Source organism: Galleria mellonella, unplaced genomic scaffold (assembly GCF_026898425.1).
Source record: "Galleria mellonella isolate WM207_F2 unplaced genomic scaffold, CSIRO_AGI_GalMel_v1 utg28, whole genome shotgun sequence".
Lineage (NCBI taxonomy): Eukaryota > Metazoa > Arthropoda > Insecta > Lepidoptera > Pyralidae > Galleria > Galleria mellonella.
The window spans coordinates 1,384,245-1,409,316 of record NW_026442064.1 but is presented as its reverse complement, the minus strand read 5'-3'; the positions used below and the strand labels follow the sequence as shown (position 1 = coordinate 1,409,316).

The window sequence follows — 25,072 nt, the reverse complement described above, 5'->3', positions numbered from 1 at the left end:
AATATATATAAAGAGTTTTCTGTCAAATTTTAATTACAAATAGAAATTCAATAGTCAATCAGGATTCCTATAAAAGTATGTTATAGCATTTTTACAAAACCATTACAATTTGTGCATCGAAACTGAAAAAAAAAATATTTTGCTAGCCACACAATGACTTCACGGACACCTACATTGTATTTTACAGTGTTAAAACTGTCTTCAAATACTATATAAACAATAAAAAGAAAAAAATATTAATGTATAAAAGTAGCATGACATAACTCTTTTGAGTAGAAATAATATATGTGTATAAATAAACAAGAGCTCTCAGTGGACACTGCAAACTAAACAAGCACATGGCCCAACTAGGCCTATGCCCAAAAAGTGTTTGCAGATTTTGTCACAGTGAGGAAGAAACGCCGCAGCACTTAATTTGTGGCTGTAGCCCACTCATACCTAAACGATATATCTTCTTTGCAAAATATAATTTAAATCTTGAGGAGATCAAAAACATCGCTAGAAGGAGCATTTTAAAATTCCTATCACTGATGGGAATCAGCAGCGAACTTTAAAAAAGGATGAGCACAAAAGATTATGGAAAGGTTGCAGTGTCACAAGTTTTTCTACCTGAAAAACCCCTCTCAATAATAATAATACTTTTACAAACTATTCCTACAATATCAAATAAATATAACGAATTTATTAATATTAGCTCCTTTGCAAAAAAAAAAAAACATCAATAATACATTATTACAGTAATATCTACTTGTACAAAGTACATCTGTAACTAAATGACACATTACATGTATTTTTATTTTTTTACAGTTTTATGGCTTTGCGAACTTAACTGGCTAGTGTTTATTCCTAGTACTTATACTTTTAAATGCGTAATGTGATTTGAATGTGTATACAGTAGTCATAGATTAGAGAGATCATTTCCCTTATACTTAAAAACGACAAACCTCTTATAAATCTATTTTATTTAATAAATTATTTTGTTCTATACTTTTAAAATAATTTCTCAATTTAAAAAGCAATAACAAGACACTGTCAAATTTAAAAAGTAATAGTTACAGTTTATTAGAATGGAAAAGGCAAAAGTACAATTTCTTACAGCCAAATCTGATCAGACAGATGTCTATGGTTTCTTTCATTAAATAAATATTTGATTCGACCATAATGCAGTTCGCCGATGTTCGTTAGTAGTATAAACAAGAAATCGACTAATCGATTAAATGTCTCGCTTCGTTATTAAATTAATTTACAGAGTATTTCTGTCATTATTTAAAAAAAAAAAATTAGATAATATTTTCATTAAATTCTGTTGAGACATACTATAGTATAAAAATTATGCATATATTTTTTTTATTACATATACTTTATTTTGTGTATTAGTAATTCAGAGACTAAGGCCCGTATAGTTGATACAATGGCTAATGAGCAGACTGACAGACAAATACGATGAAATAATGGTATCCTTACACATTCAATTACAATATCTTCTTTTCATTTAAGAGTTTCCTCTTGTCAGTCCAACTAATTCATGCATCTTCCTCCAGCCAGCTCTATCCCAGGCCATATCCTTGACCTCCCTATACGACGTGACACCTAGTGTTTCCTTTATCTCTCCCATGTAGTTATTCCTCGGTCTTCCTCTTTTGCCCTCTATTTTTCCTTCTACTATGCTCTTAAAAAAATCGTCATGTCGCATAAGGTTGCTCAGCATTTGGCCCCTATATTCTCTGTTATTTTAATTAATTAAAATGTACGCAGTAATTATTTTCTAGAAATTACGCATTTTAAATTCGCATCATTTCGACCTTAACATCACAAGCTTTTATATTTTACCTTACAAAAAAATTTGGAATATTTTTTTTTTGTTTTTTTTTCATGTTAATGTTAATTTTTGTAACATTTGTCCATAATAATAATTACTGCGTATAAACAAGTGTTAACATAATGGTTACGAACTTCTGCAAATAGCTAACGAGTGGCAGAAGTTCAAAAATGAAAATATACGCCTGCTAAAAATATGATTTTCTTTTAAATATTAAAACTTACATGTGACAGACATGTATTTATTATAAATACACTATCGGGACCTAACGCGAACATTTTTTGTGAAAATTTTTTTGCAGTTAACCCTTAAACGCCTGAAGTTTTAACTTTGATACCGAGGATTGCATTGTTTCATTGTTAAATAAATTTAAATATTTTGATTACCGTAATGCCTACAGTATCAAAAATGATACCAAATGTTTTTTTTTTTCAAAATAAATATATAAAAATATCGTTTTGATTTTTTTACTATTTTTCCCCATTAGTAAACACAGTAAAAGGTACACTTATATATTTTTTTATTTGATTTAAAAAATCAGGCTTTTAAGGGTTAAATAGTACCTACGTACCTGCTACTTTATTGTCGACGTTTCGATGTGGATTACACCACGTCGTGCTCACGACAGGACTACATAAGTCCAGTGAAACGTTTCTCATCTCCTTAACTCCCGATATTGTATTTGAAATATATTTAAACAACGCGAAAGTTTAAATACAGACGTGTGTCTGTTTTTAATTAATACACTACCAACTGTTAGGTTAATATCTGTACTTATTTAAAAAATATATAATATTAATAATTATAATTCAATATTTAACAACATGTAACCTATTTCGATAGAACGGTAATGAATAAATAATACGACCGTAACACAGTACGTTGCAGATAGTATGCATGGGGGGTATCATGGGCGAAACAGTATACTCTGTTATGTCCACGGTACTGCTCATGTCTAGAGACGACGGTTACCACTTTCCATCAGGTGGGCCGTCAGCTTGTTTGCCATTCTAAGTTGTATAAAAAAAAAAAAAATTTCAAATCAAAGTGTTTGAATGTTTTGATTCGTTACCAATTTCGTAAATACGAGTATTTCTATGATAATTTCAACATAACTTGATCGCCTTTTCATTATTTTCAATTGAAACAGATTACATTTATTCGAGATATTTTAATTAAAAATATGTATACCTATAGGTTACGTAATTTAACTATAATAATAATAATAATTGAATATTTAATGTCCTATCCATATTTCATTACAAAAATTTTCAGGACATTAAATGTATGAATGAGTATACTTTATTTGCATTAAACAATATAGAGAATAAGCAATACAATTGACCACTTAAGCATCTCGAACGAGACCCTCTCGCGCAACAAATGTGTTCCGATTTGCGCTACCCCTAATACCTCTCGCCACTTATAAATATTATGTTTATATTTTTATCTGGAGCGATGCCTTCTCGCCCATTTGTGTTTCATAGAGCTTAGTGTATATTTATTGTATGCTCGTTCGAATTTAGTGCGTGCGCCAGTGCGCCGGTTGACCTCATTTCACAGAAAACCCCTCGCATTAAATGGTTAATAAATGTAACGATGCAGTTGTATAAGTACAGTAAAGTATACTCTGGTTTTATAAAGTCGCTTGCCTGATTCAATATTGGCCAAACTATGTTTTTTTTTAATTGGCTAGCGAATTAAAAATTTAATTAACATAACAAAAGGATAATAACAACACAATAACAAAAATTACAAAAACATTTGGGCACAAATTCCACAATTGGACAGTAGGGGTGTTTATTTAGAGAAAACTTATCACTGACAAAGACAAACGTCTCGCCAGCGTAGAATCTTGATATGTTAATGCGCTTCATCAGTATTGACTGACGGATGTCTTCGACAGAAGCGACAGTAGCAGCCAGTACTGGATGGGCGCAGTGCGCGACCCCCAGGACCCTGACAACTGGAAGTGGGTGGACGGCAATGACGTCACGGTCTCCTTCTGGAACGCCCCAGGCGGTAGCGAGGACTGCGCCAGATTCGATGGCAGCAAAGGCTGGCTGTGGGCCGACACCGACTGCCAAGCTCGATTGAACTATATCTGCCAGCACCGTAAGTCCTTTATCGTTTGTTTGCGCCGCGAACAATCAATTTAGCTCAGCGAATGTCTTCAAAGCGATTTGTTGTTACCTTTATGTGATTAGTATGCCTTTTTATGGGTGATAATAGAATGGTATTGCCTGTGCTAACGACATGCACTAAGCACGACACCAAAGAAATATGATAAGTGAGGATATATTGGGATCTGTTGACCCATCGTGATGAATTTACAAAGAATCCGGTAGTCTTCATTACTCCCTAAAATAATAAGTAGGTTAAAGTGACTCTAAAATGTGTGAATGTTGACCGACAGAGCCGAAAGCGTGCGGTAGACCGGAACAGCCCCCGAACTCGACGATGAGCGCCGAGAATTTCGACGTGGGCGCTTCAGTTGAGTACTCGTGTGACGAGGGCCACCTCCTGGTCGGGCCCACAGTGAGGACGTGCCTTGACACCGGCTTCTATGATGAATTCCCGCCAGTGTGCAAACGTAAGTACTGGGAGGGAGGCGTGTTTATCATAACAGATATAAATCACAAGTATTCGAAGATAACAGATAACAGTTGTTCTTGCGATGTCATTATATCTGTTAAAAAATATCATTTATAATTCACCATGCTTAAGTTATTTAACCATTCAACAACCAACATTATTTAGTATTCTATAACAGCCGGTCACTAACATAGTTTGAAATAACAGAACAGCCAATGAAAAATGAAACAACCTGTTATTTAATAATAGATAATTTAAGATTTGGGGATGTTTTAAGAAGAACGCTGCTGCCCAATTTTCGCCCTCCCATATCATCCCATATACCCCATATCATAGTCGCCACTTACGACACCCACGGGAAAGAAAGGGATGGCCTACTCTATGCCGAGACGACGCGGCAGCCCACACTATACTTGTAATTTTTTTTCTAAGAAATGTATGCAATCTATATATATATGCAATATATAGATATTGCATACATATTCTTACATTCGATCCTAGAATTCAAAATAAATTGGATCATATCGTTCAATATAATATACTTTTCTAGGAATCGAATGCGGCTACCCGGCGGAGATACCGCACGGGTCATACGAGCTGGTGAACGGGTCCGTCTCCTACCTGTCACACGTACAGTACTCATGCAAGCCTGGCTACGAGATGGTCGGTCGCTCACGACTCGTCTGCGACATCGACGAGAGGTGGAACGGGCCTCCGCCACGGTGCGATGGTATGTACCGTAAATCAATTATATAGCATTTAGACTGGTATATACTCTTTATTGTTTCCTCCAAAAGATTACAATAGTAAACTTATTATGAATATAAATAATTACAAGAAATAATCACAATGAGAGAACAATGGGCGACCTTATCGCTAAGAGCGATCTCTTCCAGGCAACCTTTGGATGGAGACGAGTAATTATAAACAGTTTGATTGGAGGCACGATGAAGATCCTATTATTTCTAAAGTATCTATCCCTACTTATTATATATACTTATATACACACATATATACATACACACATACATACAAACACCTACACAAATACTGCTCACATGTATACGTAAAACACAATTTTTTTTTTAGATTTACTATTGTTTTTTAGAGATTTTTAATGCATGATAATGGAATGTTGACCCCGCCTGCGCTATCAGTATACGCTGGTGGAGAACCAGTAAATAATGAAAGATGAAATTGAGAGCTGGTCATTTGGCCCATCGTGACGAATTCAACTATAATTAACCACGATGGTTTCCAGGAGGCCGCGTGATGGTCGACCTGACCTGTATATTGCTAGCAATGGGGTCCCGCTTGTCCCATTTATTAACAATCCTTTCTGTCTTACCTAGATATTTATGCAACATAATAAAAAAGGACTTGTAAACAAGACGATCTGAATAAAAATTATTACTATTCTAATTTCTCTGAAGGACGCTTCAGTTCGTAGTACCATAAGTTCGTAGCCATCTTCGTGACCCCCCTATAGAGAACTCGCGCTGAACTTTCAACGATCCGCGGCAAACAATCAGAGCTGGAAACGGCACCAGACGCTATCAGTCACAAACACGGTAATTGCAACAATTAGATTGCATCTCGTAATTGCATATGGGAACGATGCAAGATTTTTCACATGTACTCGCAGACAGCCGGAGCTGTAGCGGGCACCGTAAGTGGGTCGTTGCGTGATACCTGAACACCTACCAAGAATATTTTTTCAAAATTTCAAGACCGACGAAATACAATATTGATTTTAAAAATTACATAATAAACACAGTTTAAAAATGTTAAAATATCAATCTTTTGGACTTTTATTATACGATTAATGACGAACGAAACGTTAACATCCATTTACGATATGGACGAATATACGCAATTGGGTTCGAAACTTCAGAATTTCATTCCTTGATAGACCTCTTGATTGGGTATCCATTTTTATACCTTACTTTTTTAACATACGACAATAGAATAAAGCTATCTTATACAATGGCTGGACACCAGTGGAAGATATAAGAATGAGAACTAATTCAATACAATTAGCCCATCGTGGTAATTTCAAGAGGAAGTAACGCGCGTTAAAATTGGGCATGTGGGAATTGCCTTGATAACATATTATTGTTGGGGGGAAAGAAATTGTTAGTCTAATGGGGTCTAACCGACCCATTGCTAGCAATGAACCTTATCAGGTCGACCTCCACGCGGTCCCCCCTGGAAACTATCCTGTTTAATTCTAGTGGAATTCATCACGATTGGCTAACTGACCTGCTTTCATCGTCACCTATCATCCATCACTGATGCCCCGCCGGTGTATACCGTTAGCGCAGGTGGGGTTACCATTTCATTATCATCTATTTAAAAAAAAAACATATTATTCAAGTCTCCAAGCTAAAATAGTTTGAGTTTATAGCCCTGCTCCTTATCACGTTGAATTCAAATATGCTTAACCGGTTATATGTTTTGGAAAAAAAGAAAGAAAGATGTTTTATTCGAGTATTCTCATATTTGCATAAGCGTATGCAAAATCTTTATATTATCAACGATTTGTGAAGAAGACTATGCAGTTTCTTTGCGTGACTTTACCAGTTGGCAAATCCAAGATTACCCCATTAGAGATTCTAAGCGTGAACATATTTAATTTTTTTATATTAGAAATGGTAAAAATACATGTATTCTTGTTCTACGCAGTGGTCCAATGCGAGGAGCCGCCTCAAATTGCGAACGGGCGCGTCACAGTAGCCAGCAATGCCTCTGTATTTGGCTCTGTCGCGGAGTATGCTTGCATTCGAGGGTACAAGCTGCAAGGAGCGCGCAGAATCACTTGTCTTGCATCCGGATTATGGGATAAACCCACACCACATTGCCGAAGTGAGTACTTTACTTTTTTTTTTCTATAATGGCAAATGGCTGACGGCCTAACTGATAGGAAGTGGTAACTGTTGCCTATAGACATGAACAGTACCATGGATATAATAAAGTATACTGTATCAACCATGATACCTTTTATGTGTTGTCATTCCTGAGGACTAAAGTGTTGTTACTTATTTTTATTTATTAATGCTAATTCTCTGCTCTGTACTATTTTATCGAGACAATAAAATAAAAAAAAAATCTGACTAAGTAGTTCAAGCGAATTTAATAAATTCTGTTTATTTTTTAAAAGAGCTATTTTAAAATTAAAAAATTTTTTTTTACTGTAAATTTTCTGTGATGTTGCCAAAAAGTGTATACTTTTCGATAATTACCAGAATACTGTTTTTTTTTTATTAATAATATATCACAAAAATGTCCAACAGTTGAGGAGACAACCACATCAACCAGCACCACGACAACAACTACACCATCCACGACCACCACGGTCCTACCCATCCCTTCGATCACAACACCCCCACTACTGCCCACCAGGCGCCCCCCGCCTCGACCTATCTCGTCCCCGAGCCCCTTCTCCACCGCCGAACCTCCCCGGAGACTGAAGCCGAAGACAACTGAGCGACCCACCACGAAAGTGTACGAGAGGCCACCAGAAAGGAAGGTGACCGTTAGTGATGCACAGGAGTCGCCCACGAGTCACGTGCCACACATCATAGTAGCCAGCCACCCAAGGGAAAATCAGGTAAGAGCAATTGATATAACACTACGATCGATTTTGAAATACCATCTCCTAGACTTGTCTCTACAATATTAATTTAATAGGCTCTATGGTAAATACCATCGAGTATTACAATCAATTGCAATATACGATGGTAGACAGGCTGTATGCTTGTTTGCCACCTTTGTGGTATAAAAAACCATGCGTTGCCATTCTTACAGACTTAGGTATTATGTACCAGATTAGGTACTAGAGGGAGACTTTGTACAAAAGTCGATTGCTTGGGTACCTCTATCCTACTCGTGTTTCAACCGTGAAGCAGTTGTGTTTGCATGGATGTGTTTCGGTTTGAAGGATGGGATAGAGCGTGAATTTACAGTGTACAGAGGAATAACATCCGAGTCCTCAGGAATGGCAAAACAGGGTGGGTATCATGGGCGAAACTCTGTTATGTACATGGTACTGCTCATGTCTATAGGCGACGGTTACCATTTTCCATCTGGTGGACCGTCAGTTTGTTTGCCATTCTAAGTTGTATAAAAAAACCGTACTCTGAAATTTTACCAATTTTACTGCCATATCCAGAAAAATGCCGTGTGATCCCGGAATAGAATCCGTTTCTTTGTCGTGGGTGTGTCGTAAGAGGCGACTAAAGAACTTATGGTGGACTTACAGCTACTTACAGTAACTTACAGCGTCTCTCTTAAAATGTCAGTGAAACTAACTGCGGTTGCCATTCCCGCCTAACATCTGAGTTCTCAGGAATGGCAACGCATGGGGGGTATCATGGGTGAAACAGTATACTCTATTATGTCCATGGTACTGCTCATGTCTATAGGCGGCGGTTACCACTTTCCATCAGGTGGGCCGTCAGCTTGTTTGCCATTCTAAGTTGTATAAAAAAAAAGCATGGCAACTACTGGCAAAATACCCTTTACAGGGGAGGCCTATGTTTAGCAATCGCTAATATGATGAAGATGCTTGGTAATTTACCTACACATGTATATTTAAATTGAAGTCGTTTAAAAAAATACTTAACACCAATTTGGCTATATAAGTATGCATATTGCCCAATCATATTAGAGTAAGCCCGTGTCAAACCTTATTTGGTAACGGAAAATCAGATATGTAAAAATGCGTGAGTGAAAGTGCATTAGTGAATCTATTAAACTGGCTGTACATGGTTGACAAAGTCGTTGCGACCGGTACATTAACCGGCCATGTATTTAAAACTAGCTAAGCTGTTAAAGCACTAATTGGTATCAAACAAATAAACTCACTTTCATATATAAATTGGCATATATGCACATAAAAAGTGGCTAGGGATCAAATACTTTAGAAGACAAAACAAACAAACTAACATTACATTTATTATGTTAGTAATAATATCATTGTATATGACCAAGACTATATATTCATGTACGTATCTAGATTCTGGGTAGCGGCCACAACATACGAGCTGAGCAGACTCCTCGTGTCAACGTGCCCCATCCGGTGGACGGCGAGCGGCGGGAGACCATCGGCGCCCGCCTCAACCTCGGCGCTGTGGTGGCGCTCGGCGCGTTCGGCGCGTTTGTGTTCCTTGTGGCTATAATCACCACGATAGTCATTCTCGTCAGAAGGTTAGTCTATCTATGTTTGATTTGTCTATGTTCATGTCTTATTACTTCCGCAAAAATTTGTGTAGCAATGTGGACGCCGGCAGAAACAATATCCTCAGATCAGACTTCAGTTTTTTATAGAACCTCTTAGATAGAGAATATCACGCAGGTATCCTTAATCTATGCGCAAACTAATGCCATGCCACAGAATACATAATTTTAATTTCTAAAATCCAGTAGTTCAAGCAGCATGCTTTTTAAGGTTGAAGATAAACCAAGCAATCGAATACTGGTTGTTTAGGTAAATTGTTAAATTTTTCTATAGCGTAAATGGGATAAGTAAAAGAGTTAAATACATACGTTACGGGAAGTTGTACATAAGACCGAAGAGTATATCTGCCACTATGTCTGGCGTTTATAGACTATGAAAAAGCCTTTAATTCGGTCGAGTCATGGGCCTTACTACAGTCCCTCCAGCAGTGCCAGATTGACTATAAATATATCGAAGTGCTGAAGTGTTTGTACAACAGTAAGGCTACGATGTCTATCCCAGTACAGAACCAGAGTACGAAACCCATCTTAGCGCAGAAAGGTGTAAGACAGGGTGACGTCATATCCCCGAAACTCTTCACAGTTGCATTGGAAGATGTTTCCAAACTTTTAAACTGGAAAAGGTATGATAAAAACGTTAATGGCGAATACATCACTCACCTTCGATTTGCCGATAGCAGCGTTCGGAAAATTACGCCACATCTTAAATCCAAAATGCCTCAAAGTGATGACTTACGGAACCGAAACGTGGTCCTACATGATATACGATACTATACGATATGCCCGTATGCAAAATTTCAAACTACTCAGCAGGCTATGGAGAGGGCTATGCTCTAAGTCTCTTTGAGTGATAGAATCCGAAACGAGGATATCCGCAAAAGAACCAAAGTAACTGACATAGCCCATAGGATAAGCAAGCTGAAGTGGCAATGGGCTGGTCACAGCTAGAAGAACCGACAACCGATGGAGAAGAAAGGTTCTTGAGTGACGACCTCTTACGGGTAAACGCAGTATAGGACGACTCCCCATTAAATAGAGTGACGACCTGAAATGCATTACAGGGAGTCAGTGGATGCAGGTGGCTCAGGACCGTTTCTTATGGTGGTCTATAGTGGAGGCTTATGTCCAGCAGTGGACAGATAATGACTGAAATGATGAATGATGATGATGAAATGAGTTAAGATCATTTTGATTCATTAAATTTTAAAATCACTGTCAATTAAGTTTGAAATGAAATGAAATTTATTTGAAATTTATTTGCTAGAAACATTGTAGAAAAGGTGTTGCATTTAATGCGTTTAATGCGTTTAATCTACTTGTTTTAATATTCTATTTCTTTTAGCTTAATTCAACGTTTAAAAATGAATTAATCTGAACCCATTATGCAGAAAAACATAGTTCTCTTCTCTACTGATAGACATAAGATTTTTAAGGATTTATGTATACTAGCACACCCCTGCCGGCGTTCATGTATAATGTATTAAGTAAACGTGCTTGGATTATGGTGCGGCCAGCGCTGGCAACGTGCTGTGCGATGTTACAGCTTAAAAATTATTATTATTTATTTACTTATTTTACTAGAAAAAAAAAACATTTATAGAAAATAATTAATCGATCGTCTATTTATACATACTCGTATTTAAATATACTTCTGTCTCGTTCTATCTTCATTCATCGTTCATCTGCTCTCTGCCTTCATTTGGTATATAAGTACCTTAAAATATAAATGCTCCTAGTGGCTCTTACACTATCGTATTGATTCAGAAACTCATCAAATTTATCATTCTTTGCATATATTAAAAAAAATCGCCCAGGGTGTCTCGTCATCCGTATCCAATTGCCAGGACGAGATACCCCAAAAGGCTCCCTGTATTCATAAAGAAAACATGTAACTCGTCACTTTTATCTAATTGAGCGGACGAGATACCCAACAAATCTCCCTAAACTCACATAAATACGTGACTTATCAACCATAGCATAACCATAAGGACGACATATACTAGAACAAAGCTCACTGAACTAGTGATGGGCCGAGTCAAGCTGAGTCGTATACTGATTCGATAGACACTCGGGTACTCGAGTACGTAGAATATAGAATTCGGATACTTGACATTCGAATACAGATTTCGAGTACTTTTTACTTGAACTTTTGTCACGTATTTAAAGAAAAGAAATAACTTTCTTCCATCTTTAACTACACACATCAAAAGTGTATAGGAATCAAGTACGTTTTAGAGTATCGCCACAAATGAGGATTTTAATTTTATTGGATCATTATTGATTCTTTTTATTTACAATTTCTCTATTTGAATTTTGAATAGAAATAGAAAATTAACTGTCAATATTTTATAGTTAAAAATGTACTTGATCCCTACACACTTTTGATGTATGTACTTACTTAGTCTTACCTTCACTAAAAGTAAACTTAAGAAACTAGTTGAAAATTAATCGAATCCGGTAAAGTACTCGAATGCCTTTGTCGAATCGAGCACTTGTTTGTAGATTCAAATTCCAGAATTCAATTTTATTTTAAAAACCTACTGAAACATACGAATACCAAAAAAGGCAGACTCAGCACATCACTACACTATAACACACGAAAAAACATGTATCTAAACACAACAGCAAGGACGAGATACCCCACAACAAGGTTAGCTAAATTCACGAAATAACATGTATCTGTCAAATGTAACCAGTAGACGAGATACCCCACAAGGCACCTTAAATTGGAAAAAAAGCATGATTCTAATGGAATTATCCTGGGTAACGTCAGCGGGGGCCAGAAGCGGCCGCGGGCGGCGGTGCGCGAGCTCCCCTCCCGCTGGTACACCCTGCTGGCGCTACCGTTCCCAGACCAGCAAGTTGGACGGCGCGAGTTTGTCCGCGCCCACCGACATACTCACCGCGCCGGACACTTCTCCAACCCGTTATAGCGTGCGTTTATATTTTAAGGTACACAGTGGCATGGTGGCTGGTAGGCGTCTTCGACCAAGTTCATATTTAGTCCTCGGGAATTGCGGTATCATGGGCGTCACAGTATATTCTGTGACGTCCATATCTATAGGTGTCAGTAACCGCTTACTATCAAATAGATCGTGTACAGGTTTGCCATTCTATGTATTTAATTAGAATCGACTGTCTTTTTTTAACAAACATGTATTTTTCGATTATAAAATTTATTCATAATTAGGAAATACCGTCCTCATGCTAAAATGCAGTCGAATTGATCAAACTTCCAAGAGGTTGGTTGAAGCCGTTTATATCTAACGAATAAGATTTAAGGCCAACAACGATGGTGGCCTCCATATAGCTCTTGATTTTAGTTATTGATAATCTGCAAGAATTAGCTAAGCGACGTGTTTTTGTTTTATTTCACATTGTCGCTATGGATACATATTTAGAATTAAATACAAATATAAGATTTTAGCTGCATTTCTTTTATCATATTTAGGTATACTTGTAAATTTATACATACAAATATATTTAGAGAAATAACGTTTCTAAATAAATGCTAATTATTCTCGTTGAATGTACCATCAATATTTAAATTACAATAATTATATATTTACTAATTGTTTTATTAAATATAAATTATAATAAACACAAAAAAAAACGGTATTTAATAATATTAAACTTTACTATTCCTACACAAGCATAGACAATGTCGACACAGCCACCATGCTACAGCGCACACGCACGCACCTGACATGACTAGCAACGCACGCGACCGCCACGCCGCCGAAAAAGAAAAAAGAAATATTTGAAATTCGAAAAATATATTAGCATAGACAAAAATCACAAACCACAAATCTCACGCAACACTTGGCGCCCACCAAACCGCTTTACGTATTTGACACTTAATTTGGCACTGGCTATTGTAAATATAAAAAAAAAAACCACCGAATACGTACTTTTTTTTTTAAACAAAGCACGTACTTTAAGGTGTTATTACAATATCACACGTAATATAATATTTCATACTGATATTTTTTATAGCTATAAAAGCAGATTGTCTTCCAGTATGTGTCAATAATATGTCATATATATGATGTATGATCCTATTAACATGATAGTGTAATAACACCCTAACACATTATAGCACATAATGCAATTTTACATTTAGTTTAAATAGCTGTCCTACATCAATACCTACCGGATGGAGACTTTGTACAAAAGTCGATTGCTTGGGTACCTCTGTCCCACTCGTGTTTCAACCGTGAAGCAGTTGTGTTTGCATGGCCGTGTTTCGGTTTGAAGGGTGGGATATGGCGTGAATTTACAGGGTACAGAGGAATAACACCTGAGTCCTCAGTAATGGCAACGCATGAGCGGGTATCATAAGCGAAACAGTATACTCTGTTATGTCCATGGTACTGCTCATATCTATAGGCAACGGTCACCACTTTCCATCTGGTGGGCCGTCAGCTTGTTTGCCATTCTAAGTTGTATAAAAAAAAACACATTTTCTAGTGTGAAACTTTGAATATTTTATAAATAGTCCATACAGAAAACTTATTTTTTTTTTATTTTATGTAATTTGATAACAATAAATAATCTGTTTTAAAAAAAAAATAAAGAAAAAGGGTAAAAAAGTTTTATGATAATTATACCAAAAGCATTCTCCAAATGAAATTAGTAACAAATCAAAACATACAGTCAAATAATTGATTTTTATTTATTTTAGATGTGTTTTTATATATTTTAGGTTAGATAAATTATTCATTTATTTAAATTTCCAATAAAATTTCATATTAAAACAGCTTAGTCTATAAATAATAATATTATAAGCCAATTAAATATGAACTAAATTGTAAACTAAAAATCAAATACAGATAAAGTAATATAAGGTGACTGTCAGCAGGAAACACAACGACGGCAAGCGGTACCGTCACCACGTGTCGCCGGACTGCAACACTGTCGTGTCCCTGGACTCGTCGTCGTCAGAGTCCAGGAGCGGCCTGAACAAGTACTACAGACAGGCGTGGGAGGAGCTTCACGAGGCCGCCGGCGCCAAACATGGCCATAGAAGAGACAGGGAAGCGCCCAAGGACGGGTCCGAGCTGGTGGTGTCCGATGTGTACCCCGCGGCGCACGCCCGCGACAAGCGCCGCCACCACCACCACCACCACCACCGCGAGGCCCGGCACCCCGACTGGCAAGCGCCCCATCGTCCCCACCATAATCATAAGCCTAGGTATTAATGTCTTATTATATATGACTCAAGTCTTTTATATATAATTTACAGGGTTCAATACGAACATTTTGTACTATTAATTTTTAGGGTCATATTACACTACTAAACATATGTATATGATCATATCTAGAGAGACCTGTCAATTTATAAAATTGTTGATAGAATCAATTTTAAAATTGATCAGATTTCTACACTGCCTCTGGACAAGGTACAAACGAATCTATCGGTAGAATTGTTTCGGTGAGCGTTCACATGTGTAAGAATGAGACAACACATACTGCCATCTTATTCTATCTCATGGACTGGCTAATGACAAGGATTCTATCAATAGATTTCTTTTGTATCTTATCTAGGAGGGCTGTATTTGTATCTCTAAGAGATGCATAGTTATGATCGCACATTTTCTAGTGTAATATGTCTACATAGGGTTATATTGCATTGTTAAATATGTAGGATCATAGCTAAATTAATAACTGAATATTTAAACACTTTGACTGTCATACCATAATTCTGTAAATCTTGGTCGTCAGCACACCTGCAATGCCTCTGGTGTCGCGGGTGTTCATAGGCGGCGGTAGTCACTTACCATCAGGTGAGACGCATGCTCGTTTGCCCCCCGTAGTGTAAAAAATCTATAGATTATCAGAAATCCAATGAAATTAATTCTTATCTTTTTATAATCTTATCTTACTCATAAAATAAAATCAATAAAATAACAAGATATAGTTAACAAGATATAGTTTTTAAAATAAATTTTACCTTAATAAGACAAATAGATGCCGCATTTTTTTTTTAATTTTGTCATCGCCTCAATCTGTCTATTTGTCTGTCTGTCTGTATGTTTATTCCAACAACATGAAAAAATTACTGCACCAAATTAGATATGGTTTCCACAATACTGTTAAATTACTATTTTAACAATTACTGGTACTTAATTTCTAGTATATTAACCATCTTAATACACCATCTAAAAGTATATATATTTTATTGATTTTCCCTACTTCTAAATCTAATCTAAAAATATGACAATATATGATCCCATACATCTGACAGTGTAATATTACTCTTAGGTGGAACTTGAACATTTTAGTCTATTTCATAGTGAGTTCATTTTAATATGTAGACTTTATATAAAATTAAAAAAAAAAAAATAAACCTAGTTATTTTGAATTGTTTATTTTTCTTAAATATGGGAGAATTTTGAGGCTAGATTGTAACCACTATACCAAATATGTAAGCAGGTGTCAATCGTTTTTTTTTTTGTTAATTAAGTATAAAAACGTATGTTATTTTTATATTGATGCCACATATTATGTATTATTGTGTTTTGCCAACTAATTTTTTAGCAACTATAAGTGAATGAAAGAACGGTACCATATGTACTATTCATTTGTAGCATAGCATACTGCAAAATATGTGACGTCAATTTCGTCTGAATACCATTGACAATTTTCAATATAGACTATTAAAAGAAAATATAGGTAATATATTTACGTTACATGTAAGTTTCAGTATTTCCATGTTTTTTTAATTTGTTTTTTTTTTTTTAATTCATCCGCTTAAACTATGATTACCTTGATCTTGTCTTAATTATATTACCTATTTTCTATAACGACCTACTTCTGTATTTTTTTTTCCTAATTTTCATTATATTAATTAGTCTTTAAGAATTTTATTTTGTACATAAATTAATACATAAGTAGGGGGCTGTAAGATTAGATTGAAGTTAATCATTGTTCACGCTTTTTCCTATCTGAAATTAATCTATTAAATTCTCTTATTCAAATGTAAAATTGAACTGTGAAATATTGGAACTATGATTAATATAAATTTTAGCATTAAGTTTCATATTATTATGAACCCCGTAGAAGGTTCTTTTATGTTTCTAGTTGACTAAGGACCGAATGGGATCCGTTTGGATTATAGTTTACTTTCATATTATGCTAATATATAATATCAACCCATTCGACCCTTATTTTCCAGTGATTTATTAAATAGAAGTTTGATTTAAAGTATACTTAATGTCTAGATATTATGGTACAAAGTAATTATGTAACTCTATAGCCTACGAAACGACGCAGTACAAGTGTTTACATCGGCTACGTACCTAACTTGAAGAAATTGAATGTGACATGTGCCATTTGACAGGCAGACATAAAAGGTAGGAAATTCACAGTTATATTAATTAGTAATTTATAATTATACTTTTCTTTTTTTTTTTTTGTTCGCAAATCGTCGGTGGAAATAGTTAAGGTGTTCGTTTCGCAAATGATACTGGCAACTGTGAAAACTTAATTTAAAAAAATACAGGTTCATAGACAACGAAAATTGGGTTGTCTTTTTTAAGGTGTGTTGGTTGGTACCGCCTGTGCGGTACACGCTGGCGGGATACCAGTGCCGGATGTAGGATTGACGATAAAGTTTTGAGTCGTTTCGTTGTTCAATAATTGTTTTTGAAGTCCAAATTAATCCTGTACTGTCTAATTGTATAGGGTTGTAGTAAAATATTATGGTAATGCATATTGACTAACGTGAACATCCTTGTTTACGTCAGTCAATACTCTTTATATAACCTAAGAATACAAATATGACATATCTACTATTTAACAGAGGGACTTTGTACAAAAGTCCTCTTTATGGGTACCTTTGTCCCACTCCTGTTTCTGTTATGAAACAACTGTGCACTTGCAGGGTTGTATTTCGGCCTGAAGGGTGCGATATGGCAGTGAAATTACTAGGTACGTAGGTGCCATACCATTGCCCTCAGGAATAACAATACATGAGCAGCACGGTATATACTGTGATGTTCATAGCGCTGTTCATATCTATAGGCGACGGTCACCGCTTTCAATCAGGTGGGCCTTCCGTTAATTCGCCATGTTAACTTAGCGAATTATCATAAAAAGACTAGGTAGGTTCTTTTAAGGCGATATTTTCATATCTTTTATTTGGTATAAATAATACAACAGAAACACACAACAGTCTCAATAGGTTTCTTTTCTTTCTTTCTCAGTAGGTAGATCCGGTCATTGACTTCTAAAGGTGTGAGACTTTTTAATGTAACTTTCTACATGTCTGAGTGGTCCGTCTGCCCGTCTATCAGACTGTCAGCCTATATGTCTGAGTGGTCCGTCTAGCCGTCTATCAGACTGTCAGCCTATATGTCTGAGTGGTCTGTCTGCCCGTCTATCAGACTGTCAGCCTATATGTCTGAGTGGTCCGTCTGCCCCTCTGTCAGACTGTCAGTCTATCTGTCTATGTGGTCCGCCTGGCCGTCTATCAGACTGTCAGTCTAGCTGTCTGATTAACAGACAATTTTGTCAGCGTATATGTCTGTGTGGTCCGTCTGCCCGTCTATCTGACTGTCAGCCTAGCTGTCTAATTAACAGACAGTTTTGTCAGCGTATATGTCTGTATGGTCTATCTGCCCGTCTATCAGACTGTCAGTCTATCCATATGTGTGGTCCGTCTGCCCGTCTATCAGACTGTCAGCATATATGTCTGTGTGGTCCGTCTGCCCGTCTATATGACTGTCAGCCTAGCTGTCTGATTAACAGACAGTTTTGTCAGCGTATATGTCTGTGTGGTCCGTCTGCCCGTCTATCAGACTGTCAGTCTATCCGTCTGTGTGGTCCGTCTGCCCGTCTATCAGACTTTCAGCGTATATATCTGTGTGGTGCGTCTGCCCGTCTATCAGACTGTCATTCTATCTGTCTTTGTGGTCCGTCTGCCCGTCTATCAGACTGTCAGCGTATATATCTGTGTGGTCCGTCTGCCCGTCTATCAGACTGTCATTCTATCTGTCTGTGTGGTCCGTCTGCCCGTCTATCAGATTGTCAGCCTAGCTGTCTGATTAACAGACGGTTTTGTCAGCGTATATGTCTGTGTGGTCCGTCTGCCCGTCTATCAGACTGTCAGTCTATCCGTCTGTGTGGTCCGTCTGCCCGTCTATCAGACTGTCAGCCTAGCTGTCTGATTAACAGACAGTTTTGTTAACGTATCTGTCTGTGTGCTCCGTCTGCCCGTCCATTTGACTGTCAGTTTGCCGGGCTGTCAGTCTGTTTGTCAGACTGACAGTTCCTCTGCCTATAAATCTGTCTATCTGGTCCGTTTGTCTGTCTATATCTTTGTATTGTTATCAAACAAAATCCTTTATACCAAATTAAATTCGTAGTCAATTAGTTGTTTTTACACAAGTTTATTCTTTTGTTTACGCGGTGGCATATGGTTGCCAAAAATATAACCCTCTGTAATAAAAGTTGCTAGCATCTAAAGTTATGTTCTAAATGTAGTTACAGGATTTTTTTTTTCAATAAAAGAACTCTATTATTTCTTCTTTATGACAATATAGGGGTTTCTATAAAAAATGGTCAATCCCTAGATTATGTCAAGCAATCTGGATGCGTTATTTTATATTTTAACTCATCTTTCAAGTTACATTGAAAAGTCTTATGCCTGCAGCAGCCAACAGCGGGTTCTTAGGTTAAAAGAACTGTTAAAATTTAAGACATTTGGGCATAAACGGCCCCAAACGATGTGGCGAGATGTGGGTCGTACAAAACGAAAGCTGTAGCTGTCCCCGGTCGCCGTGTACTGTTAGTTACATATGACGTGACATCGCCGCGCATCTGTGACACTCGCGTCATAGCATCGAAGCGCTACAATTAAGATACTCATTTGTAATTTTGGTACAAGTATAAATTACAATTTTATTGTCCGGAAGGAAAATAACAAATTAACCGCTTCCGCCGACGACGTTGTGTATAATTGTCTCGCTTATTACCCGTGGTCGGTCACAGCGTCACAGTGAAACGACGATAGCGATAGGCCATTTGGTCGCCTTTCGAATTGTATTGACAATATTTTTTAAAGTGTTCTACTTTGGGCATAGTTTTTTTTTTTTATGGGAAAATAATTTTAACACTGGCCCGAGATAACTTGTCATTGGGGTCGATTCAGAAGCGCTATTTCTATAAATAGATTAATATAAACTAATTTTCTAATAAATTTAAATCAACATTATTATAATTTATAATTTACAATTTTAGTTTATAATTTTCCGAAATTACCAAATTGAAATATTTTGTTAAGAGATAAATATGGTATAAAGAAGTAAATGGCGCCTCTGAATCTGTTCCACTGTCTTCCATCAGATGCGTATATTTACCTATAATCTATTTCCAACGAAATTTTCTAACAGTAACCTACCTGATGTTGTAATAGTAGTCCGTCTGTCTGTCCGTCTATCTGTTCTTTGTCTGTCTGACCGTCTGTCTGTTTGTCCGTCTGTCTATCTATCTATTTATCAGATCTATCTATGTATCATTCTGTCTGTCTGTTTATCCGTCTGTCTTACTCTGTGTCCGTTATCTGTCTGTTCTGTCTGTCTGTGAGTTTGTCTATCTATCTGTCCGTGAGTCTATCTGTATGTCCGTGTGTTTGTCTGTATGTTCATCTGACTGACCGTCTATCTGTGTATCTATCTCTCTGTTCGTACGTCTGTCTATCTGTGTGTTTGTTTATTTATCCGTCAGTTTACCAGTGTGCCCGTTTGACTATCTGTGTGCCCATCTGACTATCTGTGTGCCCGTCTGACTATCTGTGTGCCCGTCTGACTATCTGTGTGCCCGTTTGACTATCTGTGTGCCCATCTGACTATCTGTGTACCCATCTGACTATCTGTGTGCCCGTCTGTCTATCTGTGTGCCCGTCTGACTATCTGTGTGCCCGTCTGACTATCTGTGTACCCATCTGACTATATGTGTGCCCGTCTGTCTATCTGTGTGCCCGTCTGTATATTTGTATGCCCGTCTGACTATCTGTGTGCCCATCTGACTATCTATCTGTTTGCCTGTCTATCTGTGTTCCCCTCTATCTATCTAAGTGACTATTTATCTGTGTGCCTGTCATCCCATCTAATGCCCGTCAGTCTATTTGTGCGCTCATATGTCTGTCTGTGTGCCCGTCTTTCTATTTGTGTGCCCGTATGTCTATTTGTGTGCTCGTTTGTCTATCTGTTTGCCCGTTTGACCATCTGTGTGCCCGTCTGACTATCTGTGTGCCCGTCTGACTATCTGTGTGCCCGTCTGTCTATTTGTGTGCCCGTCTGACTATCTGTGTGCCCGTCTGTCTATTTGTGTGCCCGTCTGTCTATTTGTGTGCCTATCTGATTATCTGTTTGCCTGTCTGACTATCTGTGTGCCTGTCTGACTATCTGTGTGCCCGTCTGACTATCTGTGTGCCCGTCTGTCTATCTGTGTGCCCGTCTGACTATCTGTGTGCCTATCTGATTATCTGTTTGCCCGTCTGTCTATCTGTGTGCCCGTCTGACTATCTGTGTGCCCGTCTGACTATCTGTTTGCCCGTCTGTCTATCTGTGTGCCCGTCTGACTATCTGTGTGCCCGTCTGTCTATTTGTGTGCCCGTCTGACTATCTGTGTGCCTATCTGATTATCTGTTTGCCTGTCTGACTATCTGTGTGCCTGTCTGACTATCTGTTTGCCCGTCTGTCTATCTGTGTGCCCGTCTGACTATCTGTGTGCCCGTCTGACTATCTGTTTGCCCGTCTGTCTATCTGTGTGCCCGTCTGACTATCTGTGTGCCCGTCTGTCTATTTGTGTGCCCGTCTGACTATCTGTGTGCCTATCTGATTATCTGTTTGCCTGTCTGACTATCTGTGTGCCTGTCTGACTATCTGTGTGCCCGTCTGACTATCTGTGTGCCCGTCTGTCTATCTGTGTGCCCGTCTGACTATCTGTGTGCCCGTCTGTCTATCTGTGTGCCCGTCTGTCTATCTGTGTGCCCGTCTGTCTATCTGTGTGCCCGTCTGTCTATTTGTGTGCCCGTCTGTCTATCTGTGTGCCTATCTGATTATCTGTTTGCCTGTCTGACTATCTGTGTGCCTGTCTGACTATCTGTGTGCCCGTCTGACTATCTGTGTGCCCGTCTGTCTATCTGTGTGCCCGTCTGACTATCTGTGTGCCTATCTGATTATCTGTTTGCCCGTCTGTCTATCTGTGTGCCCGTCTGACTATCTGTGTGCCCGTCTGACTATCTGTTTGCCCGTCTGTCTATCTGTGTGCCCGTCTGTCTATCTGTGTGCCCGTCTGTCTATCTGTTTGCCCGTCTGACTATCTGTGTGCCCGTCTGACTATCTGTGTGCCCGTCTGACTATCTGTGTGCCCGTCTGACTATCTGTGTGCCCGTCTGACTATCTGTGTGCCCGTCTGACTATCTGTGTGCCCGTCTGACTATCTGTGTGCCCGTCTGACTATCTGTGTACCCATCTGACTATCTGTGTGCCCGTCTGACTATCTGTGTGCCTGTCTGACTATCTGTGTGCCCGTCTGACTATCTGTGTGCCCGTCTGACTATCTGTGTACCCATCTGACTATCTGTGTGCCCGTCTGACTATCTGTGTGCCCGTCTGACTATCTGTGTGCCTGTCTGACTATCTGTTTGCCCGTCTGTCTTTCTATCTGTCTGTCTGTTAATTCACCTGTTTGTCTGTGTATCTGAACGTCTATTTGTTAAAGGTTGTTATCCGTGTTGAAATGGTATATTTAATTGGTTTTCCTATTTAATTGGATTCAAATATAATTTATTCAAGAATATTGTATTGAAAATAATTCGAATGAGAGTACTACTACTGCTACTTAGGTAAGGCTATCGCCATCTGGTGTTAAGTGTTTCTAATCCGCCTCCGTCATTCACGGAGACCTCTCACGTGGCCGGGCTAGTATAAAGGGTGAAAGTAAGAGATGATAGGTGAGGATGAAAGTAGGTCAGTTAACTCATCGCGACGAATTAACCACGATAGTTTGCAGGGGAGCCCCGAGGGGGTTGGCCTGATAGGGTATATTGTTAGCAATGGGGTTGTTATACCTCATTATTAACAATCCCTTGTCCCATCATATATTGGTCTATATTTTTGCCAGTACAACTTCTAGAATACTAAAAAAAGTATGGTATGCATTTAGTTACGTGATCGGACCACGGGTAAAAGTTGATTATTAGGTACACCTACTTATTTGGTGCGTTTGAGTGAATTGTTGTTGTAGCCCGGTAATAATTTATCGGTTGTTAAAACTGTCTGCTGACTGAAAACATCTTATTTTCATTATAAAATGTGATTTCAGTTGGTAACGTTCCGCTTAAATTGTATGATATTGCATTTCTCTCGAAAGGCTTTTACAGACGAGAGTCAAGTGTGTTTATTTTGCGTCCATCAACAAACAATAGAACACAGAATTGATATACAAAAAAAAAACTCAAGAGTCAAATATTTATAAAAAGTTACTAAATGTAACTTTTCCCCACATTTCCTTATAAAGAATTTTTGGAAACAAAACCATACCAGAGATGTGAAACTTAGCACCTTAGATAAAATGTGTACATTAAAAAAAAAAAGAATGTTTAGTCTCCATTATAGTCTATGGTCTAGATGTTCTATTCTAGAAAAAAAAATTTAGACTACAAGTCACTGGCCAGTTAGAATTGAGTGCATTTTGCTAAATGCGTTCTATTTTTTTAAATCTTGGGTATTTTTTTTTTTGTATAGATAAGCATTATGCGAAGCTATTCTGTGTAAGAACAGGAAATTTCGTCCTCTGTATACAAAAATACCTCGTCTAAATTTGAGTAGAAATATGTAAAGATAATGAAAATATTACTTTTGTATGTAAGAGTGAATTTTGTGTCAAAATTTTGTATTGCATTATTAGAATAAAATTTGTGTGATAATCGTGTTTGTTTCATTGGCTTACCCCTTATCTTATCCCTTGATCACCTTGGTGGTGTGATATTACACACTATTTCAGTTTCCAGTGGTCGTGGGTTCGAACTCCACACAACGCAAACATTTGTATTCATTAGTATGTCTGTTCCTATGGTCTGGATACTTTCTATGTATAATATTTCTGTTTAATTTTTTAATCCAATTGTTTGGTACTAATTATACCAGTGTTATTCAAAGTGTGGGTCGCGACCCCCTGGTTGCTAAGCCTCAACAACTTTAACAACGTTAAAAAAGATATAATTTATTCATTAAATGACATTTATTGTACGTAGGCTAACACAAATTAAAGAAATATATGGATTTGATGTTTGTAATATAATGAAATGCATGGCTGATTTGATAATGATGATGATGAAAATGCATACAGGTTAGGAACCGCAGAGTAGGGGGTTGCAAAATATTTTTACACACTAAGAGGGTCATGTCACGAAAAGGTTTAAAAACACTGTATTATATAAATTCTTCATAGTTCTTCTTAGTTTAGTAGTCCTAAACTATAAAACCATGGTAACGGTGGAGCAGGGGGTACTAAAAATCTCCTGCAGAGATTTGGTTACCACCATAAACTACTGGACCTGGCAACTTATAATGGACGAACTTTGAAAACCGATGAGAAGGTTATGGAGCTAGAGGAATAGGTGAATAAGTTATACAGTATTCGTGGGGTACTTCAACGCTAAAGTGGATAAAATAAAAGACGATGAGCCGAGAAGGGAATCTTTAGTATCAGGAGTCTAAATCCTAGAGGACAGCAAGCAGACGCACAATATAAGCTCCATACCACGATACAGGATTTAAAATTTAGTACAAAATTTACCGATAAGGGTTTAGCGACAACTCTTGCTAAACTCAACTATTCATCCGGGTGACATGCTATCAGTTAGCTGCAACCTAGGGTTGCCAGGTGAAAATAGATAATAATTTTGGTAAACCAAAAAGTTTTTTCTTTTCTACACAGGGAACATATGTTTGCATATAAAAAAATGACCACAGGTAAAGGTCGTGAGTATTTAAATTTTTTCTCTATATTTAGAAGGAATTGATTCTTTTTGATAAAAATACACTAAACGGATTTTTTTTCTATACGACAACATTGAGTTGCCTATACAAAAAATGGGAGCAAGTAAAAGTTAGCATCTAGCAAAATTTGCGGTTACACGCACCTAGCAATTTATTAGATTTTAGTTCATCTTTAATTCAAACCAAGTTTCATTAAAGATTTACCCACTAATTAGCAGCGGAATTTTATGCTGCCTGGGCTAAAATTCTCTGCAACAGATTCCGTCAAAAAATATTCTTTTTTTCTTTCAAATTATTATATAGCTATACAAAGGGGGAGAGGTAAGTAGGTATATTATTCCGTCCGTGTCAACGGCCAGCTTATTTACCACTCTAAAAAGTATAAAAATAAAGGAAATAAAACTCCAAA

At 37.5% G+C, this 25,072-nt stretch overlaps 1 protein-coding gene across 3 annotated transcripts in view; it reads left to right on the top strand.

Annotated features, from left to right (window-relative positions):
• LOC113517669 (CUB and sushi domain-containing protein 3) overlaps nucleotides 1-22,044 on the top strand; it is a 105,670-nt gene extending 83,626 nt beyond the window's left edge. For 2 of the 3 annotated variants that reach the window (XM_052895414.1, XM_052895412.1), the window contains exons 5-11: nucleotides 3,726-3,934; nucleotides 4,236-4,412; nucleotides 4,965-5,144; nucleotides 7,100-7,279; nucleotides 7,708-8,024; nucleotides 9,432-9,622; nucleotides 14,511-22,044. In XM_052895414.1, coding sequence (XP_052751374.1) covers nucleotides 3,726-3,934; nucleotides 4,236-4,412; nucleotides 4,965-5,144; nucleotides 7,100-7,279; nucleotides 7,708-8,024; nucleotides 9,432-9,622; nucleotides 14,511-14,853 — 1,597 coding nt within the window. In that variant the 3' untranslated portion in view covers nucleotides 14,854-22,044. The remainder of the gene's footprint in view (nucleotides 1-3,725; nucleotides 3,935-4,235; nucleotides 4,413-4,964; nucleotides 5,145-7,099; nucleotides 7,280-7,707; nucleotides 8,025-9,431; nucleotides 9,623-14,510) is intronic. The other variant, XM_052895413.1, reaches the window with a different exon arrangement.
• Nucleotides 22,045-25,072: the final 3,028 nt, after the last annotated feature.